Genomic DNA, 19,777 nt, shown 5'->3' with positions numbered 1-19,777 from the left:
AGAGAGAGAGAGAGAGAGAGAGAGAGAGAGAGAGAGAGAGAGAGAGACAGTGAGACAGCGGGGCAGAGATCATGCGTGTGTGTGTGAGAGAGAGAGACAGAGTGTGTGTGTGTGTGTGTGTGTGTTTGTGTTAGAGAGAGAGTCTAAAATAAGCAGACATCCTAACCTAATTGGGCTAAAATAGCTGGTATTAAGCTGCATTGAGGGGAAAGGGGAAATAGAATGATATACTTCATTTGCTCTCACCTGGGCCGCTCTGAATCGCAGTGGTGGCCTTCCAAGTCATTAGACACACGAGTGTGTGAAATCTCTACCTGGGATGTCCTACTTAGAAGTTTGCGTATGACAGGAGAGCAGAGGGGCAGCAATAAAGATTTGGAGAGTGGCCATACTGAATCATGGGTACTGGAAAGCTAACAGCCCATTCTGTGCCCTTCACTGCCCCTCTTGTGACCACCTGGAGGGAGCAACAGGCACAGGGCTAGGTGGCTACCACCCTGAGCCCTGGCCCCAAGATTCACGAATGAAGACAGACTCCTTAGAGCCATCCTGTGCATGGGTCCCAGGTTCAGTGTGGAGCTCTTGGGTGTGGAAGACCACTGCCTGGCTGCAGTGAGCGAGACTCAGGAAGGTGTCTGTATGTGTGTAGTGCAGCATGAACCAACCTCCATTGCTTTAACTCTAGGGCCTTTCTTTGTTCAGTCCCCTGGGAGTCTAAAGCTCTAAGCTAGGGTTCTAAAGCAGCCACATAACTTTGTGCACTCCCTTCTTCAAGCTAAGGTGCTAGCACCTGTGTCTACCTAAGCTGTTGGCTCTGGGTCCTGTGTACGCTCAACCAGTTTGGCCTCAGAAAAGCTTCCGGTTGGAGACTGTCCAGATCCAAGTTTAGTTCAGAGGCCTCAGCTACTCTGGAGACCAGCATGAGGTATATCTTTCACACACAGTTGAGGTTGGAGGGTAGCTGACCCACAAGAAGTAGGGATGCTGTGTAGAAGATTCTGGCCTGGGCTCAGAGGGACTGTGCCATCCCTGGGGTACCTACTGTGCAGAGTGATAGCCTCCTCCTTCACAGGCTTCTAACAAGCAGGGAATCACTTTGCTAAGAGCCTACTGAGAAAGAGGAGGGAGTTTATCTATGCATCAGAAGTCATTAGAATGGGGACCTGAAAGCACAGGTGGGAGCAGCTTGCACAGTTGGCTTTCAGTGAGGGAGTGGAAGGAGAGCAGCCCTTATGGAGCAGCTTCCCCCTTCACTGTTTGACAAGCACCAGGCTTAGCCAAGCTTCGTGCAAGGGCATGGGAAGCAAGGCGGGAGGCTGAGGGTTGGAATAGCTGCTTGCAGGTGAGGAAGTTGGAGGAACTTCTCAAAAGAGGTGTGGAAACCTGGGGACTGAAAGAGCTGTCAGTGCAAAGAGCCTGTGGGAGAGGGAGCACCCAGCCCAGAGCCTGTGGGAGAGGGAGCACCCAGCCCAGAGCCTGGGGGAGAGGAAGCACCCAGCCCAGAGCCTGTGGGAGAGGGAGCATCCAGCCCAGAGCCTGGGGGAGAGGGAGCACTCAGCCCAGAGCCTGGGGAGAGGGAGCACTGAGTCCAGAAACAGGTCTCCTGAATTCTCCTCAAAGCAGGACCTTGACCTGTTTGAAGAGTTTGAAGTGTGAGAGGGAAGAAAGGAGTCTGGGACTGTTGAGTGAGGAGGAGAGACACAGAAGTAGCTCAGACCAAGACAAATTTCTTAACCTAAATGACAATAATATGTAAAGAGCTCTTTGTTTTGTTTTGTTTGTTTGTTTTCGAGACAGGGTTTCTCTGTGTAGCCCTGGCTGTCCTGGAACTCACTATGTAGACCAGGCTGGCCTGGAACTCAGAGATCTGCCTGCCCCTGCCTCCCAGGTGCTGGGATTAAAGCCACTTGCCACTATGCCTGGCTTTAAACAGACAAGGCACATAAACAAAAACTTGCTAGAGACAATGTGAGCAGGTCACTGCCCACACTGTGTGATTTCACTGTATTTTATTTTAATTAATTTATTATTTTGAGACAGAATCTCGCTATGTAGCCATGGCTGGCCTCTGCCTCTGCTTCTGCCTCTCCCTCTCTGGTGCTGTAACCAACTGTGTTCACCACCGTGCCCAGCACCACTTTAAGAACGACTTGCTTTTGAAAACAAACAAACAAACAAAACAAAAAACGAACAAAAAAACAAAAGAACAAACCTCCAAGGTTACTGAGAGCACTGAGAGGTTTGTGCTTCCTTGTTGGGGTGGCAGACAGGTGAAGTGACGTAATGATCTAGGGCAGTGGTTCTCAACCTTCCTAAGGCTGTGACCCTTTAATACAGTTCCCCATGTTGTGGTGACCCCCAACCATACATTATTTTCGTTGCTACTTCATAACTGTAATATTGATACTTTTGTGAACTACTATGTAAATATCTGTGTTTTCCAATGGTCTTAGGTGACCCTGTAAAAGGGTGGTTCGACCCCCAAAGGGGTTACAGTCTACAAGTTGAGGACCACTGATCTAGATGAATACCCAGCACCAGCTGGGTGGGGGTGGGGCTGAAGCCCATCCTCTCCATCTCAGAGCACCTGAGCATGCAGAATGGTCAGGGCTGTCCAAGTGCAAAATCACATTCTTTTTGTTTATTTGCATGTTTCGTTCTTTCTGTAAAATTATACTTATTTTTGTGTGTGTCTGTGTATGTGTGTGTGTGTATAAAAAGCTTTAAATTTTTGCACTAGAACTCAGGTGGTGGTGGTGCATGCCTTTAATCTTAGCACTTGGGAGGCAGGGGCAGGCAGATCTCTGTGAGTCTGAGGCCAGCCTGGTCTACAGAGCAAGTTCCATGACAGTCAGGACTACACATAGAGAAATTGTGTCTTGAAGAAAAACATTTTTTTTTTTTGCACTAGGCCAGATGGCATGTCCCTGTAGTCCAGATGGCATCCCTGATGTTGAAGCAATTGCTAGACAGCATTGAAAATCCTGTCTCAAAATGAATAAATGAAAAATAATCTGTTATATGGCCCAGAAACTCCCTTTATAACCAGACAGGCACCTTTCTTGCACCAGCCAGGACTCTGAAGTATCTGGCAGCAGGTCCTAAATGCAGGTCTAGACTCCAGCTAATCATGAGAAAGCAAACAGCCAGGGAGACAGGATTGCCACCTCCAGGCAGCTGGCGTTCTGGTGTGCACACAGCACAAATTAGATACAGAAGTGAACCTGAGTAGGTGTGGTGGAACAGCCATGATCACTGTCCCGAGGAGGCTGAGTAGGTAGCCTTACCACTCTGTGGAAGGATCAGCACCAGCTGGGTGGGGCCGAAGCCCATTCTCTCCAACCCAGAGCACCTGAGCATGCAGAACGGTCAGGACTGTTCAAGTGCAAAATCACATTCTTTTTGTTTAGTTGCATGTTTCTTTCTTTTTGTAAAATTATAATTATTTGTGTGTGGGGTGTGTGTGTGTGTGTGTGTGTGTGTGTGTGTGTATATATATGTGTGTGTGTGTGTGTGTGTGTGTGTGTGTGTGTGTACATGCATGCGCATGCACACAGATGCCACAGTACACTTGTAGAGGCCAGAGAACAACTTGTAGAACTTAGTTTTCCCCTGCCACCATGTGGATCCCAGGAATCAAACCCAGGTCATCACGATTGGCAGCAAGTACCTTTAATTGTTGAGCCATCTCCCTGGCCCTCTTTCTTGTTTTTTGAGACAAAGTTTCCTTGTGAAGTCCAGGCTGTCCTTGAATTCACTAGCCAGGCTAGCTTCAAACCTGCAGTAATCCTCCTGCCTCACCTCCTCAGTGCTGGAATAGAGGCTCATGCACTGCAGCCCTGCCCCTTTTTCTTGCAGTGTTAGGGATGAACTCAGGACCTTGTGCATTCTGGGCGAACGCTCTCCCTCTAGGTCCCACTTCACGGTCCCTGCACTGCCTGCTCCTGCAACCCCTTCTGTGTTGATTTTAACTGGCTATGCTTTAGACCTGTTTCAGACTGGCAGGGAAACTGCACAGATAAAAGGGGATGTCCCCACTGTTGCAGTCTGCTGCCAGCTGCTAGCCATGGTCATGATGAACTGGGTTGATGTATTAGTACTGACCAGCACCCATCCACACTTCCAAATGCATTTCAATTTGTTAACATATTACGTTAAATTTTACTCACTATCTTCATTCTGAGATTTTTGGCATCGTTTTGAATTTGACCCCAGAATGCTTCCCTACCTCACTATAGCCTCTTCCTGGTGTCGGTAGCTTAGAAACATTAGAGCCCTGTGTGCTGCAGCTCCCTTCCTCTCTGGCCAGGGCTACCCTGTGTGCTGGCGTCCAGCCTCTCCCCCATTGGGCTCTGGTGGGTGTTACTATGTCACACCAAGTGGTGCCAACTTGCAGGTGGGACACAACTTCCTCTCCAGGTGCTGCTCAGAAAATGTAAGTGGAAACCCCCAGACCACAGCCTTTCTCAGGACATGTGGCCCAGAAATATGAAGGCCCTCTTTGGCAGGCAGGTCCTTCTAGGTAGACAGAAGCCATTGTTATTTAGAGAATAAACATGGTGCTGTTCTCTCTCTCTCTCTCTCTCTCTCTCTCTCTCTCTCTCTCTCTCTCTCTCACACACACACACACACACACACACACACAAAATCTCTCACAATCTCTCTATGATTAGCCCCAGGGACTCAGACTGATATCTCCCTGGGAAGCTGATGGCAGATCTCCCTAGCAGCCTACCCCTGAATCCTTCCAGCTCTGGACTCCTGCCTGGAATCTGAGTATCTCTCCCTTCCCCTCCCCTCTGGTCATGGAGCTAGTGCAGTGCTCCTCGGACCCATGGCCTTTTTTCAAGGGGCCAAAGTTGGGTCCATCTCAGAGCCTCTGCCCTGATTGTCCCCCTTTTCCTTCTACCTTAGACACTATCCCCCTATCTTTCTTTCTTTCTTTCTTTTTTTTTCTTTCTTTCTTTTTTTTTTTTTTTTTTGGTTTTTCAAGACAGGGTTTCTCTGTATAGCTCTGGCTGTCCTGGAACTCACTCTGTAGAGCAGGCTGGCCTCGAACTCAGAAATCCACCTGCCTCTGCCTCCCAAGTGCTGGGATTAAAGGCGTGCGCCACCACTGCCTGGCAGCCCCCTATCTTTTCATGGTTGATTTTTTTTTCTTTTCCTTTTGCTAGTGAAGGGTGGAGAACCACAAACAGGACCTAACCATGTAGTCCAAACAGACCTGGAACCCCAAAATCCTGTTCCAGCCTTATAAGTGCTGGGGTGACAGGCATGGGCCACCAAACTAGCTGGTCCTGTCCTGTAAACTGGGGTATCTCCTGTGTGTGTGTGAGACTCTGTGTGCCCCTCTGGCAGCTCCTTGTCCAGACAGAGGCTCCCTGACATGACACTCCTCGCTGTATGAAGCTGCTATTTATCTCTTAGCTTCTTTAAGGCATCCCTGGGGACAGGCTCCTATCACTCATGGCACCTCCAGGACTCCTTTTATTGTCTGCACCCAGTAGGTGCTTAGTAAAGCTGTCAGTGACTCCATCTGGGGGCAGTAGGTAGGCCAGCAGCAAGCAGGGCCAGTGGTGGGACAGACAGGCTCTGACCTTGATCTAGAATGCAGTACTAACCTGAAGTATGTTCTCTGGAGGGGGGTGTTCCACAGCTCCAAAGGTCCGGGGCCCCATCCACAGTAAGAATTCATTGAGGTAAGCATAGAAGCATCCCTGGTCTGCACAAGGACATGGATGGAGGCAGAACAGCACATGGCCAGGGTTTAGGGCACAGTGGCCTCATGGGAACTATAGCATGAGACCTTCCATGGTTGCCCACAGCTATGCCCATTAACAGACAAGCTAAAGTCTGAAGCTAGTGCAGGGCTCCAGCTAGTGCTGGAGCCAAATCCCTGGAGACAACGGAAGTAGGTCAAGAGCACTGGCTAGGATTTCCTTCTCAAGCTGTGGCCACATCCGGGAAATTTTGTCTCATTTAGAGTGAAAGTGGTTCTGAGCCAGCTACCCGCTTCTGTCTCTCCAGCTATCTACTTCCTCCTGTCCTGCCCTGCTGACCTTCTTCAGGAAGGAAGGAAGGGCTCAGCCTGGCTTCAGTGCCTCCTGGGGGCGAGGGCTCAGGACTGGGTTCCATCTCACTTGCAGACATGTGGACATATCAATTTCCCCATTTCTGTTGCCCTGGTGCAGAGGGGAGCATTGCCAAAGCTCCATACCAACTGCAGGGGCTGTGTATGCTGTGCCGCCCTGGCCAGGCCCACTCCTTCTCTAAGCCTGTCCTGGAAACAGCACTTGGTGATGTCAGCTTCTTCAGCTTACTTGAGAACTGAAGTGACACAGGGCAAATGTACCCACAGGATGGAAGGTGCTATCCCCTTCCTAGGCCTGCTTCCCACCCTTCAGTGGTTCACCCAGTGACTTTCTACCAAGTTCTGGCTAGTTCACCTGGGGTGACAGGGACATAGACTTGAAGGGTATCTGTGGGGCCCAAGCATCTGGGCCTAAATCTGAAAACTGGTTTCATCCGAACATGGGATCTTTTGTTTGCTTCCCTATTTCCAAGCTTCACTGTCATCCCAAACACTAAATACATGTGACCCGAGGTAGCCACCTACTGGAGTTCTCTGACCCATCTGGGAGCCTCCAACTTCATATCATATCTCAATGGTCGTTGAGTGGCTGTTCTGGGCTCCTGAGAACACAGCTCATTCAAGAACCAAGGAGCACAGGTCTACTCCCTGTCCCTGAGACCCCTGGGGGTCTGGATGGAAGAATGTAAAGGCCATGCCCTAACCCCAAACCTGCCCAGGTTCAGCTGTCTCACCAGGAGGCACAGGCCTCCTGTAGATGTCCACCTGCCACTAGGCAGGCGTGGCCTGTGAGATGCAATAGGTCCTCATCCAGGGCTCTGTCCTCTGGGAGAGGCCTGGGAGCTGCAGCAGGCAGCAGGACCTCAGCAGGCAGCCGAGTAAACATATTGCTCCTTCTCACAGATCCTGAACATGGAAGATGACCAGAACTGGTACAAGGCCGAGCTCCGAGGAGCTGAAGGTTTTGTTCCCAAGAACTACATTCGTGTAAAGCCACACCCGTGAGTAGTCACCACTGCCACCATCCACCTGGAGGCTATGCGACCCCACCTTGCCTTGCCAGAGCCAAGCTGCTTGGGATGGCCCTGGGTACAACACACTCCAAGAAGATGAGCACTGGCTGACTGGCCTGGGACTTGGATAGGCTAGAAGTCCAGTTTGGGCCAGATGTTTCAGGCCTGGGACCTAGGTCAGGCTCTTAGCAGATGGTATCCAGTATTGATCTCAGAATGTCTGGGCAGCTAAATGATCCTTGAACACCAACTCAATATACCTTAAATGGCATCTGGGTCATTGATCTGGTTCCAGAAAGCCAGACACAGGGACAGGGGATCAGAATGGTTGGATACACAGGGCACAGAAAGTGTGTGTAGAAAGGCAGGCAGCTTCAGGGTGCCTTTCAGGAAAGGTGACAATGAGTGAGATGCTGAGGGATGCTGAGGAGTTGGCTGTATAGACAAGGAAATGACTTTCAGTATTTGTGGGGGAAGGTGGAAAGAGGGAATAAGCCAGAACAAGGTAAGGAAAGTGATGAACAGAACCTTTAGTACAGGGGACAGGCAAGAAGAGCTTCAGGAGCTGAGACAAGGGAGCAGAGAGCCATGTGGGTGCTGGGTGGAGGGGGGAGCTCAGTCAGCATGGGGGAGCTGTGCTGTATGGCTGGGTGGAAGGGAAGGAGGTACAGGGTGGAGCCCCGAGGGTATTTCCTCTTTGTCTTTTTTCTAAAGCTGCTGCCACCTCATTGCCACCTCTGGCTTCCTCTGCTAGACATAGCCCTATGCCGGGTCCTCATCCCTAACCACTCTGCTGGCTTTCCTGCATGGCACACCCTCACCCAGAGACAGGACAAGGAGGACACACATGAAGAGAAAGAAGCATAGCGTGCTACCTGGGTGCTAGCCAGGCGAAAGTCTGGGGCATGCAGGAGCTCAGGCCTGGGTGGTCACAGGGAGGGCTTAAGGCAAAGGTCGGAAGGCTGTAGGGTCTGAATTGCTAACAGACCTGACCTGGGGCCAGGAGAGGGATTACAAGGGCTGCAGTCCTCAGTCAGGCTGTCATGGGGCCCAAGACAAAGGAGGGTTCATCAAGAGTCAAGGAACTCAAGTCCCTGGTGTCTGGAAGGCAGGCCTGACCACCTGCCTGTCCTTGGACCAAGCAGGGTCATGATCAGGTCCTCACCAGATCCTGAAGGGCCTGCTGAGTAACTGGTTTGGTCATCTTAGGCCCTACCCTGGCCCAAAACAGATGTGAGGGTCATCCTGTCTTGGGTGTAAAGGCTCTGAATGTGGTGGTGGGGAGAGAGGAGGCTGTAGTCCTAGAAGGCTTCTGTCTATGCCAGGCCTACCCTGAGCCCCAGGATATTCTCAGCCTCTGGACCAGGTGATGCAGACCCTGTATTCTCAGTGGAGTTGAAAAGTAGTGAAGTGATTGTAGGGGCAGGGAGGGCTCCTCAGGAAAAACATAGGTCCCTGGGCCTGAAGGTTCAAATAGAAGTTTACCAGGGATGACAGAAACAGGTCCAGGGATGTGTGGGAGGTGGGGTATGAAGCATGTTATGAAAGCGGCTGGCAGAAACACCTTCTGCTGTTCCTATAGCTGCCCACTGCCCGCCTAGGTGGGAACTATTAACATCATCTTATAGGCTGGGTGGTGGTGGTACACACCTTTAATCCCAGCACGTGGGAGATAGAGGCAGATGGATCTTTGAGTTTGAGGCCAGCCCAGTATACAGAGCGAGTTCCAGGACTGCCAAGGCTACACAGAGAAATCCTGTCTCAGAAACAAACAAACAAACAAATGAACACACAAACAACAAAACCCATCACCTTATTGACCAGCAGAGGCTCAGAGAGCCTGGGTGGCTTGTCCAGGATCACTTAGCCTGCAAGAAGTAGACTGGGGTTGCAGCTGGTGGTGGAGGCCCTTCATGAGCCACCAGAGAGGGACAGAAAGCCTGTGAGCAGCTGTGTGTGGGTGAACCTCAGACTTGCTAAGCAGCCTCTCGGGAGACCCCAGTCCTCCCTGGGTTTCAGTTTCCACCCCAGTTCAAGAAGCAACATTAGTCAACGTATAGTCAAACATGGAGTGGTGAGAACTGAGATTTAGAACTTCCTTCAACTGTCCTTCAAGTAGGTGACCCTTCTTCTGTAACTCACAGCCTACTAGACCCATCCCCCCATGATCCTGTCACTGTCACCCAGTGGTCCCACCTCTCACCTCTGCTATAGATCTGCTGTAGAGACTGTATTAGAGTTCTCCCTCCCTCCCCCTCTCTTCCAGTTAATCTAACAATGGCTGGCTATGAACAGAAAGTCCAAGAACCCAGTAGTTGCTCAGTCCACAGAGCTAGACGTCTCAGCTGATTCAGTGCACACTGGAATCCTGAAGTTGGTTGTAATAGAAGTATGGACTTCCAGTGAAGGAATGGACTTGCTAGCAAGTCAATGGTAGGCAGGGAGAGAGCAAAGACTTTCTCCCTCCATATCTTTACATAGGCTTTCAGTAGGTATGGCCCAGATTAGAGGTGGGCTATCCTCGTTCCAAAGATCTGGATTAAAAGCATGTCTTCCAGGCTGGAGAGATGGCTCAGTGGTTAAGAGCATGGGCTGCTCTTCCAGAGGTCCTGAGTTCAAATCTCAGTAACCACATGGTGGCTCACAACCATCTGTAATGAAACCCACTGCCCTCTTCTTGTATTCAAGAAGTCAGGGCACTCATATACATAAAATAAAAATAAGTTAATCTTTTTTTGTGTTTTTTTTTTTGTTTTTTTTGTTTATGTTTTTGTTTTGTTTTTGAGACAGGGTTTCTCTGTGTAGCCCTGGCTGTCCTGGAACTCACTCTGTAGACCAGGCTAGCCTCGAACTCTCGAATTCAGAAATCCGCCTGCCTCTGCCTCCCAAGTGCTGGAATTAAAGGTATGCGCCACCACCGCCCAGCAAGTAAATCTTTTAAAAAATATATTCTTTTTTTAAAAAAGTGTGTCTTTCTACCTCAGAGACTCAGATCAGAAGTAGATCTTCCCACTTCAAATTAAGCAAAAATCCCTCACAGGTGTGCCCTCTATTTGGGGGTTTTAGTGAAGTCCAGATGTAGTCAAGTTGACAACCAAAAGATAGCCACCACTGAGACCAAGTTCCAATGTGTGGATTTTGGAGTTATGCCCAGGCATGGCAGGCAGTTTCCAGTTCCTGAGGTCCCCCCACTTCCCAGAGAATCCCCTCTGGGTCCAGCACTCTACCCTAGGAGCTCAAATGCCCTAGGGTCAGTAAGCTGAGAGTGGCTGGCTGGAAAAGCCCTCAAGGCCTTGCTGCAGAAGCTGGCTAGGCCAGCAGACAGGAAGGACCCCAGGAGAGGCTGCTCCTGCCTTGCAAGAGTCCAAGACTTAGCAGGTACAGTTCTGTACCAAGTCTGCTTCTACTTGGGAGGGGCACAGGGAAGGAGGGCCACTATCATTGATGTCATCCTTACTTATTTGTGGTGCCGAGGACGAGCATAGAGCCTCGCACATGCTAGGCTAGCGCTCTATGGACTCACACCCTAGCACAATTTTTAACTTTTTAACTTTTAAAACCCCAGTGAGATGGCTCAGTGGTTAAAGGCACTTCTTGCCCAGCCCAGTGACTTGATTTCAGGCCCCAGGACTTGAACGGTGGAAGAGGAGAACTGACATAGTGTCCTCTGGCCTACATATATGTAGTATGTACATTCCTGAACATGCATGTGTCCACACGGAAATAAACAAATAATTTGAGAGTGCATACTGCTCTTGCAGGGGACCCATGCTTGGTTCCTAGTACCTACATCAGGCATCTCACAACCACCCGTAAGTCCAACTCTAGGAGACCTGACACCCTCTTCTGGACTCATGTGCATGTACCCCACCCCCTGCATGTAATACACATAATTAAAAAAAATAATACAAATAAATCTTAAAAAAAAAAGAAAGATAATCTTCCTCTACAAGTCAGACTGAGGCGTGCCAGCTGGTGGAGCGCCTGACTCTGTTTTTTTTTTATCTTGGGTGTGGGTTTGCCTGGCCTGGTAAGAAACAGCAGGGACTGGTTGCCTCAGCTCTGGTTTGCCTCTCCTATGTGACCTTAATTCTCTTCCCTGTTTCTCAATTTTCCCATGTGTAAAATGGTCACAATGATACCATTGAGGAGGGAATGAGGGCCAGCCCTGCCATGGACCTAACGGATACCTGCAGACATTGTCCCCTCTCCCCACAGGTGGTACTCGGGCAGGATTTCTCGACAGCTGGCTGAAGAGACTCTGATGAAGCGTAACCACCTCGGAGCCTTCCTGATCCGAGAGAGCGAGAGTTCCCCTGGCGAGTTCTCAGTCTCTGTGAAGTGAGCTCCAGGGTGGAGCGGGTGGGTGCGGGGGCAGGGGGAAGTCTGACAGGGCTACTGACTGGATAAAGGACTCAGTAAGCAAGCTTGGAGGTTTCTTGGTTAGAGGGGGGAGGATCCCCAATGGAGCCCTAGGCTGGTGTCCAGAAAGTTCTGCCGACAGGTCCCATTTGACAATGTTGTTGACAGAACAGACTCTGAGGCCAGGTACTTCTAATTCTGATGCTGTCACTTTGTGGCTGTGTGGCACAGGACCAGTGACTTAACCCTGCTGAGCCTGTTTCCTCATAGATAAAATAGGTCATTGGAAGAATGAGTCAGTAGACCTAAAGCAAAATGCTGTATTTACTCCATAGGGAGGAACTCATACCTTATAAGATAGTGCCTGGCAACAAAGCCAAAGCAGGGATGCTGGACTGGGGACCATGTGCCGGCTTACTAAGATGAACATGGTGGCTCCTCAGTCTGGTAAAGCAGAAGGGACTGAGGGAAGCTGGGTCAGCCCCTCGCTGCCAACCCTGATGGGTTATTGACTTCTAAGTTAAGCCAGGCTGGCTTGTAGCTGGGAAACAACACTAAAGAGGACAGAAATGGCTGTATTGTGGAGACAGAAAACAAAGAAACACATTCATGGGAGGTGAGGGAGTTATCAGAGAAGGGTCTCTGAGCTGGGAGGGAATCTTCTGCCTGGTGCAGGGGAGACTTCTAGGCAGAGGGAGCTGCAGTGAAAAGCCCCAGGGTGGGATGTCCTGGATGTTTTGTACAAGAACCCCAAAGCCATGTGGTGGGAGCAGTAGGAAACAAGGCATCGGGACTGCCTGGCTCACACTTGGAGAGGGGGGGGGTGCACAGGGCAGAGGACTGGTACACAGCTTGGGTTTTCTCTCAGAGCAATAGGGAGCCATGAGGGTTAGAGAAGGGGGTGAGGAAGTTCCATCCATAGCAGCCCCCCCAACCCTTGCTGGCTGCGAGGAGGAGGGACTTTTGTTGGGGAGGCGGCAGGAGGAAGCAAGTGGGCTCACGGCCTGATGGGACTCTGTTGCCTGACTGTGCCTGGAGTAGTGGAATGCAACATGCTACTGTGCTAAAGGGACAAAGGAAGGTGTGGCCTATCTATGGCTCTTCAAGAATGCTTGCTCTCAGGCCAGGCTTGACCTCTGGCCAGCGGCTTTCCACCACAGGCATTCCAAGGATCAGGGCCGTGTGTGAAGACCCTGCGGCTCCTGCAGACTACTGACCCTCCCTTCTGCTCTGATTGCCTGTGGTGCTGCAAGGCCCACACCAGGGTGGGGCTACTGCTCTAAGGCTACAGCCCGATGCATCATCACATGTTCTGTCTCCTGCAGTCGCTTGGCAGCCACCCTAACCATGCAGTAGCCATTGGCTACTCCAGGAGGGTCCCCCACACCTTCTCCACCTTTCTTGCTCATCTGGCACTGCATGTACAGGAAGGTTCTGTACCAGAGTCTGGCCTGGACATCCCTGCCCCTTAACTCCCTACAGGTCACAGCAAGAAGTGACTTCTAGGGATGAGCCACTAGGAGGATAGCCCAGTCTCAGTAACTCCTGGAAGCTTCCCCGAAGTTCCAAGATCACCTAGCCCACACAGCTAGTGCTGGGGCACCCAGCACAGATCAGGCCTGGAGTAGGAGCAGAGCGAAACCTGTCCCATCACACTCCTCTTGAGCTCCCCACAGACCCAGGCTGCCTTGGCAGCTCTTGAAGGGTGGCCCTGGCTAGCCACCCTGGGACAGGGCAGAAGGGCAGAAGCCAGGAAGCATGATGGAATACACATAGACCCAAGGAAGTCCACAAACAGAAGACATACTCTTAGAGGAGAAGGGGCAGCAGAGCCAGGCCTTAGCATGTGTGGGAGCTCTGCTGGGGTCTGGGAGTGCCAGGCACAGGAAACTATATGTGTGAAGATCCAATCAGAGGTTGTACAGTGAAGTCCGTTTAGATGTTAACAAGCCTGACCAGAAGGGGAGATGGCAGTGTGCTGGGACAGGTTTTCAGTAGGTGAGCTCAGCTGATGCACAGTGTGCAAAGAAATCCTGGCACACACCCACCAGTCCCTTCTCAAGAAGTCCTGGGGCACCCGCTCATGTTAGACCTGGCTGGCCAGAGTTTCCCCAGCTCAGCACTGCGATTACACTTACAGCCACCAGGTGGCCATCTCCACCCTTGCTTCCTCTTAGGCTGAGCCAGGGATCTTGAAACTGACTCCCAGAAAGGGAATGAGTCCCAGCTCAGATACTCCCTAACCCTGAAATCCAGGCAAGTTATCCTGGGAGCCTCAGCTTCTCTGCCCATGAAGTAGGTATTGGTATGAACAGACCTCTGGATGTACACTGTCTAACTATGGCCTCATGGTGGACTTGAAGGGGAGCCCCCTGTTCCAAGGCCACTTCTGGCCCCATTGCTCTCGCCCAGGGCTCTCTGGAAGACAAACTAGTAGAGAATACTGGGAGCTTTGGTCTCCCCCTGGTTTTACTTGCGACTGATGTATGACTTTAGTCAGGCTCTGGTCCTCTCTTGGTGGTCATTCTTCACCTGAGATCCTGAGGTCAACCTGCCAACCTGGAGTGTAGAGACCCTCCACCCTCCCTGCCATGGGTCTCCTGCAAATCCATGCCAGGACACATAAAGTTGTCACAGGTGGTTTTATGGACCTTGGGTGCTGAACAGTGCCAATAGCCACAGCCAGTTCATTGGGCAGGTTTCAGAGAGTTGAACCCCCCTGAGCCCACTGGGTGGCACCTGTCTGCCTAACTTTCCTTTCATACCCCTATCCAGACCCCTGAGAGCCCTCTGTCATGGCTGATGGGAGATGGACACCAATTAAAGTGTCTTGCTTCCTTTCTAGCCATGGGGACCTTAGAGTTAGTACACACTTGTCTCTACCATCAGACTGGTGCCTTGGAGTTAGCACACATTTGTCTATTCCATCAGACTAGGGTCACAGCAAGCACCCACTGTGAACCAGGTCCTGTCCCTGGGGCCATCACAAAATAAGACAAAGGTCCTTGTTCCCTGAGTGCTGCTCCAGTGATAAAGAGCAAGGATTAGTAAATAGTGGGACCTGGGGAAAATGAGCAGGGCTGGGCTGCTGGATCCCAGTGTGCAGGTAAGGAAACCCACACTTGACGGTGAGACACTTGCTACTGAGCTCAAGTGTTCAGGCGGACCATTCTCTCAGACGCAGAGACCTAGTAGAGAACTGTCTCCCCAGTGCCCAGTCCTTTCAAAGCCATCCCTGTTCTCCCTGTGTGCTGCAGTAAGGACTCTGCTCTCCTTTGTTCCCCAGTGGATAGCGCAGTGAGTGCCCAGCCCTGGTCCCTGTGAGCCTCAGCTGGGAAAATGGGAGCATGGCTCCTGCCCACCTACCCTTGGCTCCCCTCTTAGCTGTTGCTGCTACTGCAACTAGGCAGGAAAAACTTGCTGAGCAAGACTGGCCTGACTAAGACCTTGAGTTTTCTGATGCAGGGACCAGGCACAGCACAGTCACAGTGGGGGTTGGGGTCAGGGTCACAAAATGCTGCCCAGCAAGGGGTGCCGGCAAGTCACCTCCATAGAGGTGGGAATTGGTAAAGATACAGTGTACAAGAACATACTGCAGACACCAGGAGTCCAGTCCATGCTGCCTCTTCTCCAGAACTCAACTCTGGGGCTTGGGGGCAGGGTGGGGTCCTGACGAGTAGTGTGGGATGATGACATAGAAGGATTGACTCCCCCCACCCCGACAGTCTAGCCCTCCTTAGCTGGGAAACAGGGGCAGTTATGGGCAGGTGGCAAAGGACAATCCAAGCCACATACAGCCTTGACTGTTACACTGCCCAGCCCTGAACATTTCCCAGCTGACAGGTTGGAAAGTTCTAGAACTCCTGGCCCCATGCCCTGTCCCCCAGTTCTCCAATGGGATCCAAGAGCATTCCTCTGCAAAGTTCTCCAAGCCTCAGGCTCTGAGCTGCTTATGGAGGAACAAGAATTTAGGAGTCCAGAGCCTGCCCTGCCCCATCCCATCCTGCCTTTCTCTGTACTTTTAGCCACACTCACCCTGCTGCTCATAATGACCCCTCTCCATGCAGCTACACCTGAGGCCAGCGAGGTGGACCTACTGTCCCCTGCCCACCCTCAGCCTCTACAACTTAGTCATTGCAAACAGTACGCTGTCAGCTCGTAAGCAGTTTTGTCTGAGTCTCAGGGTTTGTGGCACTCTGACTGAAGCCTTCTTTTGGAGAAACGGGCCCTTCCAAAGGAGCATAGCAGGGCTGTAGCTGTTGGTAGGGCTAGCTCGAGGCCAGGTCACCTGGTGGCTACAGCCCCCATGGAAAAGCCCTCAGCAAAGTATGTGGTGAGGGCTACTCAGGGCGGCTCTGTGATAAAAACTGAAGGCAAAGAGAGCTTGTTTGGACCCTCAGGGGAGCTTTCTCTCTCCATTCTGGTGCCTGTATGCAAGCCTTTGTGAGTTATGTGAGCAATAAAGCTGGATCAGGATGCAGTGACCCAAGCTGAACCCTGACCCCAACGGTGAGTGTGATATTGGCTCTCCAGAGGTGGGTATTTATCAGGGTCTTGAACATGAGTAGGAATACGAGAATTCTTTCCTACTGGGAGGTCAAGGCCAAAGAGATGCTTATTTATGTAGTCCACGCTGGCCTCAAGCTGGACTCTGGGGTTACAAACACTGCTGGGGTTACAGGCGTGAGGTGACGCCCTCTCCAGACTTTAGACTGGGTTGGGTAGGGAGCGGCCTCAGATTCATCCTAAATCTTCACTGTTAACCATGTGAAGCAGCCCGACCCTGGGGCTGGGGAGAGACTGAGCAGTGGAGGGCCTCGAGGTGGGGGCTACAGAACTCAGAAGGGGGGTAGTCTCTCTGGAGGGCACAGACCTGGGAGCAGGCCAAATTGGGAATATCTGGGACATATTGTCCCAATGGGAGTGACAACTGTCTCTGTCACCACGAGTAATCAATTGGAGAGCTCCTGTGAGCATTTTTAATGAGAGGCCGCCCCACCCAGCCTTCCTGTAGATTTCTGAACAGGTTGTGGCTGCACTCACGGTTTCCCTCCTGTTCATTGGGCCAGGAGGCAGGGCCAACCACCCTGCGACAGAAAAGGGGTCCCAGAACTTATAGCTGCTGCCTTTCTGCTCACACATGCTAGCAGGCTGTCCTGGTGTGCAACAGGTTAGCTAGGCCCAGGCAGGCCCCTCACAGGATGGTCTGGTTTATGGGGACTGGGCTTAGTACAGTTTGGTGCATTGGTTAAAAAGGCTGAGCAAAGAAAGGAAAAGAAAGGGGCCATTGGTGTCAGAGAGGTCAGAAAAGACAAGAAACCAGAAGGTAGTGACAGCCATAGGAGTCTCTTGAGGACATGGAATGTTCAGAACATCTGAGTGTCTCTCATAGGTACAGAGTTTGGTGGGGGGGCAGGAAGATCTTGGGACTCAATCCTCAGAGTACTGTGAGGACTGAGGGGGCAGAGGGAAGAAAGATGGGGGAACGTTTTTCAGCTTTCTTATCTGAATTGTTCTCTCTATACGAAAACAGAGGTTCAGAAATGTTAAATGATTTTCTTGAAGACACACAGCTAGGAAGTGGCCTTGTCTAGCACTCATACCCTGAATCCCATATTCTACTGCCAGGATGGCTCCCAGGATCTTTGCCTCCTTTGACTCCAGATCTCCCCAGAACAGGGCCTGGCTCCAAAGGTGGGGGCAGGTCTGACGTATTGGGTCTTCCTCCCAGTTATGGCGACCAGGTGCAGCACTTCAAAGTGCTTCGAGAGGCCTCAGGGAAGTACTTCCTGTGGGAGGAGAAGTTCAACTCCCTCAACGAGCTGGTCGACTTCTACCGAACCACCACCATCGCTAAGAGGCGGCAGATCTTCCTGTGTGATGAGCAACCACTGATCAGGGTAAGGACAGGACGAGAAGGCCCGAGTCTGAGGGGCATCTCCTTGCATTCCCCAGAAGCTCAGGTCGCCAAAGTGACATGAGGATGGTCCCTACAGGAGTTAAGGACCAAGCAGGGCAAGGCAGGGGGGAAGGACAGCATAGAAGGTGGGGACAGGGCAGAAACTCCATTTTGCCAACACAGACTGAAATAGTCTGGGGTATGCAGTAGGCGCTCAACAAGTGCTTGTTAATGACTCTATGTCTGGGCATCTGCTGAGTCCCACACCTGAGCTGCTTTATGCATTCTGACTTAGGTTTTGGTTTCAGGATTTTTGTTTTGAGGCAGGGTCTTTCTCTGGATCTCGTGCTGGCCTGAGATGCACTATGTATATAACAGATGGGCCTTGAAATCTCACAGTGATCCTCCTACCTCAGCCTCCCAACTGCTGGGATGAACCTGGTACTCTGCAGTATGAGCACTTCACTGTTCCCGTTATACAGATGAGGAAACTAAGGCTGAGAGCGAGTGAGCTCATGAGAACTCCTGGACTCTGCTCCCCGAGGAGTAGCCGAACTTGTACAGGATGTGGGCAATGTGACCCTCAGGGACAAGGCCGGGCTGGGCCCAGCATGTAGGAAGATCCATCCACCCCTGCTCTTCACAATAACAGCAATTTGGCAGCAGCCTGCCCTCTCATCAAGGAGCCGGGAGCAGCTCTCACTCTCATTAGGATGACGACACCAGCCAACTGGGTTATTAGTGCAGCTCAGTGTTTTGCTTAGGGGCTGGGACAAATCAAGATCTGGACATATTTGAACTTGAGTGCTGTGGAGAGGGAGGGGAGTGTGACTCTAGCCAAGGCTTGGGGAGGGGGCCAACTTTGCACAATCAGGCCTTGTGCTTTTCTCCTCTTTGCTGATAGCCTGCTATATGGCCTGGGGGCTCATTTCAACCCTTAGCTGAGCCTCGGTTTCCCCTCCATTCAATAGGATGGGTGCTTTACCAGGAGAGATACACTGTGATTTCAGAGACCCTAATAGTGCCCGCATGGCTCCAATGCCCAGCCTGGTGAGGTCAGCCGAAAGCTTTCTGAGACCCAGTCTCCCAAAGCCCTGCACTGGCTCTGTCAGAGCCCTGGGGTCACCCATTGGCAGGGGGCAAGGTGAGCTTCTTCCTTCCTGGGCAGAGCCCACTGATCCTATCGTGTTTAGAAGTTCTGCAGGCTCAGCAGAGGCAGAGGAGCGCCCTGTGCTGGGCACTGAAGGTACCTGGCAAGGGCAGTCGGGAAAACACTGGAGCCAAAGAGTTAGAAATGGGCTGATGCAACAACTCCCAGACCTGAGAGCAGAGAGCAGGAGCAGGGTTTCCACTCTTGAAAGCCTGAGGGGGCTGTGGCAGAAACTTCTCCTTAGCAATTTCTAAGCCATTAAGCACTTCCACGCCTGGCATCAGTTACCATGTGTATGTGGGCCCAGAGAGAATCAGAAGCCTAACCAAATCCCATCCGAGGCCCAGGACTTAAGTTCCACACACTACCTGATCAGCAGAGGGTCCATGCCCCCTCCCCCCAGCAGGAACTCACTCCTCCCATGGGACTCCTGGGGACAGACAGGTTGCTGCCTCCAAAGGTCACTGACTATTCTGCCCTCTATTTCTCCACAGCCATCCCGGGCTTGCTTTGCCCAGGCCCAGTTTGACTTCTCGGCACAGGATCCATCTCAGCTCAGCCTCCGCCGAGGTGACATCGTGGAAGTTGTGGAGCGTGAGGACCCACACTGGTGGCGGGGTCGGGCAGGCGGGCGCCTGGGCTTCTTCCCACGGAGCTACGTGCAACCAGTACACTTGTGACCACATGAGACCAGAGGAGTGATGCTCTGGGCTCAGCTTCTTCACACTAACCAGGACCAATGTTGGTCACCACCAGGATGGGAGTGGAAGCTTCTAGCCTGACTGCTTCCCATTGGTCTCTGGGTTTGTGACATCACCTGTCACTGACAAGGCCCATCCTCTCCCAAGGCCCAAGTTGGACTTGAGGACCAACTGCTAATGGCTAGAGCCAGCTTAGAAAGCGCTTCCCTTGAGCGGCCACCTGCTGCCCATCCTCCAAAGGCCTTTCAGGTTGTGCAAGTTACTGGGAACTGGCTTAGCCCTGGGCAACCTCAATTTCCATAAGAGTTCAAAGTTCCTCCCACCCCAATAGCTTGGGGCCTCCTGGCCTTACCCCACCAGCACTGGAATGAGGTTCTAGAGAGGTGGATCTCGTTGGAAAAGGCCTGATAGAGACAAAAGCAATGCAGTGGGTCCCCTCCTGTTGGCTACAGGCAGAGCCCAGCTTGGAGGCCTTGGCTATGCAGGTTCAGGAGGAACAGCCAGACTATGGCCAGCATTGACTGAATATCCAGTGCAAGGGGGTGGTGTCTGGCCATAGGG

The 19,777-nt window shown here is 51.7% G+C and overlaps 1 protein-coding gene across 1 annotated transcript in view; it reads left to right on the top strand.

Annotated features, from left to right (window-relative positions):
• Positions 1-19,761, top strand: part of LOC114628596 (GRB2-related adapter protein) — a 20,284-nt gene extending 523 nt beyond the window's left edge. The window contains exons 2-5 of the mRNA XM_028776487.1: positions 6,995-7,092; positions 11,323-11,445; positions 17,198-17,366; positions 19,010-19,761. Coding sequence (XP_028632320.1) covers positions 6,995-7,092; positions 11,323-11,445; positions 17,198-17,366; positions 19,010-19,195 — 576 coding nt within the window. The 3' untranslated portion in view covers positions 19,196-19,761. The remainder of the gene's footprint in view (positions 1-6,994; positions 7,093-11,322; positions 11,446-17,197; positions 17,367-19,009) is intronic.
• The last annotated feature ends 16 nt before the right edge of the window (positions 19,762-19,777 follow it).

Source organism: Grammomys surdaster, unplaced genomic scaffold (genome assembly GCF_004785775.1).
Source record: "Grammomys surdaster isolate TR1022 unplaced genomic scaffold, NIH_TR_1.0 270, whole genome shotgun sequence".
Lineage (NCBI taxonomy): Eukaryota > Metazoa > Chordata > Mammalia > Rodentia > Muridae > Grammomys > Grammomys surdaster.
The sequence above is the reverse complement of the archived record's forward strand: the minus strand, read 5'-3'. Positions and strand labels throughout refer to the sequence as shown.